At 31.1% G+C, this 9817-nt stretch overlaps 2 protein-coding genes across 7 annotated transcripts; one reads left to right on the plus strand and one right to left on the minus strand.

Annotated features, from left to right (window-relative positions):
* Nucleotides 1-2304, plus strand: LOC109349245. 4 transcript variants are annotated; one of them, XR_002107934.1, is made up of 5 exons: nucleotides 1-239; nucleotides 351-563; nucleotides 1096-1161; nucleotides 1745-2122; nucleotides 2164-2304. XR_002107934.1 is itself a non-coding variant. In XM_019589979.1 (4 exons), exons 1-4 carry the CDS (start codon nucleotides 66-68, stop codon nucleotides 1877-1879), a joined length of 588 nt encoding a protein of 195 aa, XP_019445524.1. In that variant the 5' UTR covers nucleotides 1-65; the 3' UTR covers nucleotides 1880-2212. The 4 variants fall into 4 exon arrangements, 3 of the variants coding, with proteins under 3 accessions (XP_019445524.1, XP_019445527.1, XP_019445526.1); XM_019589979.1 differs by having other exon boundaries at nucleotides 1745-2212; XM_019589982.1 differs by having other exon boundaries at nucleotides 4-232; nucleotides 353-563; nucleotides 1745-2212.
* Nucleotides 2969-6501, minus strand: LOC109349246 (transcription factor BPE-like). 3 transcript variants are annotated; one of them, XM_019589985.1, is made up of 7 exons: nucleotides 6152-6501; nucleotides 6026-6061; nucleotides 5300-5497; nucleotides 4615-4680; nucleotides 4320-4388; nucleotides 4143-4214; nucleotides 2969-3491 (listed from the first exon to the last, which is right to left on the minus strand). In XM_019589985.1, the coding sequence occupies exons 1-7, from the start codon at nucleotides 6329-6331 to the stop codon at nucleotides 3366-3368; spliced, it is 747 nt and encodes a 248-aa protein (XP_019445530.1). In that variant the 5' UTR covers nucleotides 6332-6501; the 3' UTR covers nucleotides 2969-3365. The 3 variants fall into 3 exon arrangements, with proteins under 3 accessions (XP_019445530.1, XP_019445529.1, XP_019445528.1); XM_019589984.1 differs by lacking the exon at nucleotides 6026-6061 and having other exon boundaries at nucleotides 6065-6501; XM_019589983.1 differs by having other exon boundaries at nucleotides 6026-6501.

A 9817-nucleotide genomic window follows, 5' to 3' on the forward strand; every position in this document is an offset into this window, starting at 1 on the left:
ACACAAACAATCCATAAAAAAGTTAAGGTTGTTGTTCATATGCATCCTGTCCCAAACAACCTCAAATGGCAGGAGCTACTTCAACCAGAGCACCACTTATCAATCTCACACACCTTTCATCCTCCAACCTTCTCCAATTCTCTGCAAATTATCTTCCTTTTCCTCTACAATCTTTTCCTTCCAGATTATACTACAACCATCGTTCTTCAAATCCCATAATCACCAATTGCCATGGCAAGGTATATATATACATATATCTTTCTACTTCATATGTTACCAAACAAATTGGGGTAAAAATTATGTTTTTTTCTCTTCAAATTTGGTTAACCGTTTGTCTATGTGTTATTAAGCTGAATAACTCAACTGGGGGTGATGCATATGAGATGGATGGAGGCATTTTTGGTGGGTATGATGTGATTGAAGAAGATGATGGTGATGAAGAAGACACGGAAAGTAGTGTGGATTTGTTTATTAGATTCTTGCAGAGCATGTTTAAGAAGTTGTCTAAGAGGGCCAAAAAGGCCTCTCGTTCTGTTTTGCCAGGAGTAATTTCACCTCAGCTTGTGAGTTTCCCTTTTCCATATTCACTATTTTGGGATTTGAAGCCTTTAATTCAAGAGGGTATCATCCATTACTAGTATTTTTCAATCATGGGTTTCCATTTTGTTTTACTTCTGAGTTACTTGTAGGCGTAGCTACCAATTTATGGTTCATTGTAGGCTATTAATTAGTGATCGCAATAATCTGTTGATTGTTGAAATTTGCTTGAAGCTACAATTTTCTGTTCAATTTATTACACAGACCTCCATGAGGTATATGGGGGTAAGGTAACTGTAACAATAACTGAGTAACCGGAGAGATGATAGTATAATTAATTTAAACTTCAATAGAGTTCGTCAGTTCGGTAACAATAACTGAGTATCCGGAGAGATAGTATAATTAAGTCAAACTTCAATTGTGGCCTGGTTTGGTTTCTAGACATTAGGGAAAGAGGCATTTGAATGTGCTGCACGCTGCTTTTCTGAAATTTCATGTAATTGAACTTATCCTTAACTGCTTTATCTTATTTATTTCCATGTGGATGTGGAAATTCAGGTTTCTTTTGCAGTTGATGGGACTCTGCTACTTGCTACAGTTTCAATTGTCAAAGCATTTCTTGAGGTATTGCTTCCCATCACTACAGTTATTTGTTTACCTTAACAAATAGATCATTCTACTGAGTCCAACCTTTTGCTGAGGTGCAAATAAGAGAAGTAAAGATGGTTTGCAATAAAGCGTGCAAACAATACTTTCCTTACAGTTTCTAGGGGGGAATGCTTCTCTCTTTTTTTGTTGCAATACTTCAAGATCATTTTTTTGCTGAATTCTTATATTAGAATGTTATTTTGCACAATCCATACCTTCCTCACTCCTCTTATCTGCACCATTGATTTACTATGAAGTATGAATAAATAATGGATGTAAGCGGCCTATAGGCGGAATAGACTTATTGTTAGATGATGATTATTGTTTTGCTCTTGGGATGTAATATCTTTTAACTATGAATTGAAAACATCAATTTCAGAAGAGTTGGCTGAAATATCAAAAGGCTAACTCACATGAATTTGTGATCATGTAATAAACACATGAGGCATGAATTATGGTTCTGGCACATTTCAGTATTTCCTTCACAAAGTTTCTTTGCTGTATAATTGGAAATTTTACTATCAAGTAGGAGCTAACAAATATTGAATATGAACGGTAGGTCATCTGCACACTTGGAGGCACTGTATTTGCTGCAATTTTGTTTCTGCGTGTGATTTGGGCGGCGATTTCTTACTTCCAGTCCAATGGAAATAACTTCAATCAGGGTGGCAATTCCTTTGGTGCTGTAGCATAGACCTCTCCATTCAAGTTTTAACAAAAGATGCCCCATGTAAATTTAGTTTGATGGTAGTTTGGAACATGAAGTGGGAATTCTTTGTGGTACATAATTGATTTGATTATGTTGATTATAAATAATTAAAATCATGCCTAGCATGATTAATCTGTAGCATCCTACACAGGTAACAGTTATTTGTAGGTATTAGCTTCAGTGTCACACTCACTGAGTTTCAGTTTGTTCATGAAAAATGTTGCCACACCTTATCATGAGGGATTAGACTAGTTTGCCCATTTGGAAATAGTATGCTTATAGCCACATTAATGAATAAGCTTTTGTTTACCATTTTCATACTTCATGTGTGCATCAAATGCAGAGACCAAATAACATTGGCTGTTTTTGGTCTCAGAAAATATATTCAACTTTGATTTTAGTCACTATGATTTATTTGTTTGAGTTTTGATTCTTATATATTGTAAAATTTTGGTTAATCCATAATTATTATATGGCTAGTCCCAACATGTTCATATGTCACACTAATTGATAAAATGGTCAATTGTGATATTGATACATCATTAACATGGACTAAAATCAAAAAGAAGAAAAAAATGGAAAACCAAAATCATACTATGTTTGTTTTGCTTTAGGTTGGACCACTGCTCATCATATAGATATGGTTTCTTGGGAAAAGTAAACCTTTTACATGGTTTCTGTTCAATATTTTTGTAGAACATTTCATTTTTCGAGACACTTGCTCAATGTATTCAATGAAATGTGAAAACTTGTTAATCTAGCCACATATGATAAGTCATCAAATTGAAGAAACCCATCTTATGGGTAAAGTACTTCATCAAATCAACCAAAAGAACAGCTTTCGACCAAACAAATATTGTTAATTAGAGTAAGCTTTAAAATGTGTCTTCCTAGTTACGCCTGTTATAAGCACGACGCAACTTGGTGGCCAGCACATATAGTTCCCTAAATAGGTAACAGCGTGTCTAATGAATCCTATGTCATAGTAAGCAGACAATAATTAATTGACATCATTGTACAAAGCATTTCCCATTTAGAACTTTTTATGCTCCCAAAGGGATTAAACTAAACGAATTAACAAAATCACATAGGCTTGCTTTATTCAACATACCTTCACAAACAAACAACAATGTTGAGACTATTACACAATATGTATTATGTATTCAGGACAAGCAACATTCTTTTACAAGAATAATAATCATTTTAAGAGTTATGGGGAGTATCAGCATATAAAGTCCACTTAGCTACATATTGGGTAAATGAATTCATTTTCCAACACAATAGCAAGTGCAAATTGCAAACACTACCTGAAGTAGTTCCGTGGAAACAAATAAAGCTCCATGCCTTGTGTAGAAAATGGGAATGAGGTGTCAATTGGATTTAACACGTTGAGTGTATGATTTATGGGAGCTCTGAAGAAGAGACTATTGCTCCTATATGCATTTATTACCAAGTGAAGGGATTTCATATACTACTTTGTTCTTTCGAAACCACCTACCTGCATATGTAACCACTCTGGTGATGAGCCCCGGCTATACTCTCTTGTTGTTTGTGAAGTGAATGGTATGCCGGTTGTGTCAAATGTTTGCTGATGAAACTGGAAAAAAAAGTTGATGTTTTAATCAGGCTGAAGATTATGCTACAAGAATGAAAACTGAACTACGCCAATCATTTTGGCACCGGATTTTAATTTCAGCAGCGGTTTCAAGCTTTACTTCCTAATTTACTTCTTTTTTACATGGAAGAATGTTTCTTAACTGCTATTATCATCTATAATCAAATACATTTATGTATCAATTTTCACATAATTATCCAGTTCTGAAAAGCAACCTAGAAGCATCTCATATTTTTTGGAAGGAAGCCTTTGAAGATTGAGAAGTACATAGTAAATAAACATGTGCAGTTAAAATAACCAATCCAATATATGGTCATGAGGTCTCCAATTGTTCTTTTTTTAAGTGAGAAGATAAGAAAATACAACACCTAGAGTGCTAATATCAACACACCTTCACTATCATCTCTCTCTTTCTTTATATGATGAATTTTTAGGTAATAAAGCCCTTTGTATTTAAAAAAGTTGAGTTTGTGACACAAATAGTCTACATAGAAGCTTCGACTCCGACAGGATTAACAGGTAATTCATGATTTGTCAAAATGTGTACAAATTTAAAATAGATGGGGAAAAACTTTCAAGGTGTTCAGATTAAATAGAGGTTCAATATAAAATCAAAGGATTTTAAATACTTACATCTTTAGGAGGAAATACTTCAATGCCAGGGGTCATTCTTGAATTTACTGCTTCAAGCTTCATTGACAAGAACTTCACACAAAGTAACATTACAAAGCTTAATATCAACTACAGAACAAATATAAGTCTGACAGAATATAATTGACACATATTCCATCATCAGAAAAGTATGTGTACCTCTACTTGGCGCTGAAGAGATTGGATATAATTAATTATCTCATCAAGGACTAATGCTTTCCCAATAACCTGAATCAAAGAAAGTACCTCAAATTATAATTTCCCACAAAACAGAGCACATAACAACAACACCGAGGAGTGAATTTCAGTGAGGTCATATTCAAAGATGACTTCGTTCTTTTCCTATCATTTGAGAAGTAACTTTTTTCTTCCTTAAAGCTTGTTTGTCTTATAGTGATTTATAAGTCATACATATGAGAGCTGAAGTAAAATTCAACAGACAGGGAAAAAATACCTTATTACAACCAGGGACTAGATCCTGAAGAATTTTCATCCTTTCACTGATCTTTTCTCTTCTAGCCTGTCCAACAGGGTCCACAAACACTTCAATTAGGAAACTAAGTCAATAATTCATATTACAAAAGATCCAATTATTCCATATTTCTTATAAATTTCCATAAAGAAACTAGTAATATAACAACTTCATTTTCCTTAAACCAACTTTTTCTGGGAAATTCCACAAGACAAATATCACATAGGTACAATAAAATTGTCTTTACAAAATAGATAAACAAATAAGTATCTTTTTCTTATGAAAATTTAGGATCAGGAGTGGTTGCTATCAAAATAGGACCCCAAAGTTGGTGTACAATAAAGTGACTCTCCAAAAGCATTTTTGATATAAACATCTATGTGCTAAACATTCTAAGTAAAAGCCTTAAAAAGTGGGACTCCAAATTCCAAAAGCTCAACAAAACAAGCATATTTATATCATATATGAATTTTTAATTAAAAAAATCCCAAACTAATTGGACACCCGCAAACAACAGCCCTGGTAATGTTCAAACGACAGCGAACTAGGAATTGCAGGAAAAATCACAAACAAAATGTATATGAAAAAACAACAATATAACAAATTGCATAACAGACAGAAATAAAGGGGTATTGGTATAAACAAAAGAAGGGAACACATGAATTACTCTTTCTGCAAGACTGTGGCTATCAGTAGCTTGACCCCTTCTAGCTCTAACATGGATGTAATCTTGTTTAAGAGGAGGCTCGGGTGTAGTTTGTTCTTGCTCCGCATGCTTTCCTGAACTGGTTTCTGTTTCACCTTTTCCACTCTCATTTATGTTGCTCCCTGTTGTCTTCGCCCGTTTCCCATCACCACCATCACTCTGCACAACGCAATTTCATACAAATTCACCAATGTTCATACTTCACAAACAAATTCTAATAACCACACGTTTAGAAGAACTTATGAATAGCTTATTTGGACATATATAAGCACTTAAGCAAGTGTTCAAAAAAGCTGAAGATAGTTTATCACCCTCCTAAAAGCTCTTCTGAGCAACTTATTGAAATAAGCTAATAAGTTTATAAGCTAAAAAGAGCTTAGGAAGGTAACAAATTCTCATGTCATAAACACTTCACCCAAACGCACACTATCAACAAAAACTAAAAAACTCAAATTTCACCAACGTTTTTTTTTGTTGCTATTAGTTCCATTTTCTCTAGAGAATAGATTATCCTCGTATTTTTCTAGTTTTTAGATATGTTTCTACATAAAATGATTAAATAATAATTTTACTGTCTGCCGAAGGAGATAACTTATCTATGTACGAGGAGATAACTTATTCTCTTTTCTTTGTTATATTACCAAATTGCAATAAATCAAAACAAATAAATCATAAAAAAATTTATACCATGGCACTGACACCACCGCCATTGCTGGTGGAAACGACCTTAGCAGATTCCTCCTCAGAGTCGCGTCTCTTCCTGTTTAGAATTATCGCTCTATGCTCCAAATTAATCGGGTCATTACCCGACACATGACGGGTCGGTCCAAAATCACCGAACTGACCCAACCCGTGTCCAAACGACGACGTTCTAAGCCCTAACCCGTTGTCACTTATACCCGACACCCCTGTCGCGGGAAACTGCCAGATCTCGGATAAGTGAAACGGCGGCGTATTGGCGGAGGTGTCGTTGATCATAGGGAGTGGATCCATTGAATGAAAAAGTGTGAAGGATTAATGAGAATGGAAAAGGAAAAGTGTCATTGAAGTTATTGATGAATGAAGTTGAAGAGAGAAGTTTGTGTGTGAATACTATGTTGTTGGAGTTCGAGAGTGGAAGAGTGAGATGCGAAGTGTGTTTTATGTTTCCACTGTCAACACATTACATTGGCTCAACTCGAAATTCGACTCGAGTTCAATATGAGTTATTTTTTTAGTTCGAGAGTGGAAGAGTGAGATGCGAAGTGTGTTTTATGTTTCCACTGTCAACACATTACATTACTGTTTCTCACACTTTTTAGAGACAGTTTGGTTGGGAGTACACCAGTTGAATAGTTCAGTTCGGTTCAATTTAATAAGGATTGATTAGCTTGATAAGGATTGGCTCAACTCGAAATTCAACTCGAGTTCAATATGAGTTAGTTCGAATGATTCATTTTGACAACTCAAATAATTATTTAAAATTTGAAAAATATTTCAAAAGTTATATATATATATATATATATATAATCTTTTTTATATATATAATAACAATAAATATAAAAACTAATGTATGAGTCATAATAAATATAAAAATTAGTTTATATCAATATATATGTATATATATATATATCGAGCTAGCTCATGAACCTAACGAGTCGAATTATATCTAATTCAAGTTCGGCTCGTTTATTTAACGAGCTAAATTTCTAGCTTAAGTTCAGCTCATTTGGTTCATGAACCAAGTTTATCGAGCTAAATAACGAATTGATTTTCAAACAAATACCAAGTTGGTCCGGTTCATTCCAGTAAAAAATTAATATATTTTTAAGTGTGTACTTAACTCTATCAATAAATGTCTCATATGAATCAAAATTTTGACAGGTTATTTTGAGTATTTAATGAAACCTTCTATCATTAGACTAATGTTTTGTTAGTAATCTTTAACAATTTATTGTTTAGATTTAAACATTGTTTTTTAAGTTTTAATTTAGTCATCTAAAAATGTATCAAAATAATATTTTATTTATAATGTTTGTCAATTTTATTTTTCTGTTGTAATAATGAATTAAATTTTCTTATGAATATATGATAATTTTATATTTTCATAAGGGAAGATCCTTATGTAATTGTTAAGAGTTTGATTTTTCATTTTAATTTAAAACTAGCAGTGTACTCGTGCACTTGCACGAGTGTCGCTTCTTTGTTTATGTATAATGCAAATATAATATACATATACTTTATAATTCAATAAATCATGTATTGAAACATTATATTTCTCATTCATATAGGTGCAATATTAACATTGATTTTTGAGTGTATATGTAGAATATTAACAATTATAAATGTGTTTGTATAAGCATTTATTTGTTGAAAGTGTGATTATAGAAAATATTTGATTCTTAAATAACTCAATAAATAAAATTCAAATTGTATTGGATAATATCTCACCTCTATATTCTCTCTATAAAATTATAAATATAAGGAGTTATTTTTGTATCAAATTTTTGTGTGATTACGTTTATAAGTATCATATAAAGTCATAAGGATTTTTTAGCATATCTCTTAAATGCTTATGTTTTATTTTAGATTAATGTTCATTGTGTATAAATATTTGAATATATTTTTAGCATTCAAATATTGCATAATTAAATGTTATTTATTTGATAATGTTTTAGCTAATAATCATTGTATGAAAATAACTCATAAATTAAAAACACACTAAGTTAGGATATGACAGATATTTTTTCTGATAAATTTAGTCAAAATAATAAAAAAAAACTCTAATAATTGATTTTTTATATTACTAATTAAAATACATATATTTTTCATGAATATATATACCATTGTTATCTTTTAATTAAATAATATAATGATAGTAATTAAATACATGTGACCCGTGCATTCGCATGGCTAAAAACACACATGTTACCCGTACATTCGCATTACTAAGAAAACACATGTTACCCATGCATTCGCATAGTTAAAACACACATATTACCCATAAATTCATATTATTAATAATATACATCTTACTTGTGTATTTGCATGTTTAAGTACATAAGAAAAATAAATTGAAAATTTTTAATTTGAATTTTGCTACAATTAGTATTAAATTATTATTAACATATAAAATATATCATATAAAATATATAAAAAGTTAGAAGGAAAAAATGTGAGGAAGAGGTGACATGTGACACGAAGGAAAAAATGTAAGGAGAAATTGACATGTGGCATAAGGGATTTTTTTTATTATGTTGTTAATAGAGAAAAATTAAAATTCAAAGAATCTGAACTGTAATATTAAAATTCAGTGCGAAAAATGTCAAAAAACTTTGATGAGGTGAAAAAGTACAATTATTCTTAGATTAATGGTAAACATTAAATTATATAGATATATTAATGTAAAGAAATAATTTGAATGTGAAAAATGATTTCAATTTCATCTAATGTTCAATGACTATTACTTTTTAACATAACAAAACATAGATGTTGTAAACACTCAATTTTAGTGGGGTAGCGACATGAACTAATCACTAATTAATATTAAATTATTATTAGCATATAAAATATATAATACATAAAAAGTAGGAAGAAAAATATGTGAGGATGAGGTAACATGTGTCATGAAGGAAATAATGTAAGGAGAAAGTGACATGTGGCATGAGGGAAGAAGAAAGTGACATGTGGCATGAGGGAAGGAGAAAATAACATGTGACATGAGGGAAGGAGAAAGTGACATGTGACATGAGAGAGTTTTTTTTTACAACATCTATATTTATACATTTATATCTATACTATTTATATTTATATCTATACTTCTATATCTATATTTCTATATTATTAATAAAGCCAAAACAAGTGGTAACTACCATGCATGACATAATTTTAATATTCCATTTTTATCATTTTTAAGCTCTCTCCTTAATAACTAATAAAAACTTCTACACAATACTAACATCTAATAATCATATAATGATTTTTATCTTCTTAAATCAACATTTTTCTTTAAGTTTGTATATTGCAATAAGAATACGGGTCGACAGACACAAAGTGCCGGTCGACGCACTAGTTACTTATAAAGGGAAAACCTAAAATAACCACTCACCATGATGTAATTTGTGGTTCTCCCTATTTTGCCTTTACTATTTTCTAATTTTTACAAAAAAAAATTATATATAACCTAATGTTTCTCTCTACCTAATATATGCTCATATTATTTGGTTAATTATTTTTTATTCTTACATTATGACTATCAGTCTTTAATGTAGAACATTACATCAATCAAATAAATTTAACTATAAATTACAAATATTTAACACAAAATATTATGTTTGACATTTATGACATTCAAACTATACATTATAAATGATAGGAAAACGAGTTGACAAACACGATAGTGACTGTCAACATGCTAGTCATAATAATAAAGATAAAAAATAATGAATGTCAAATATATAGAGATAAGAGACTAAAGATGAAAAGAAGATTTAATATATA

Source organism: Lupinus angustifolius, chromosome LG06, assembly GCF_001865875.1.
Source record: "Lupinus angustifolius cultivar Tanjil chromosome LG06, LupAngTanjil_v1.0, whole genome shotgun sequence".
Classification (NCBI taxonomy): Eukaryota; Viridiplantae; Streptophyta; class Magnoliopsida; order Fabales; family Fabaceae; genus Lupinus; species Lupinus angustifolius.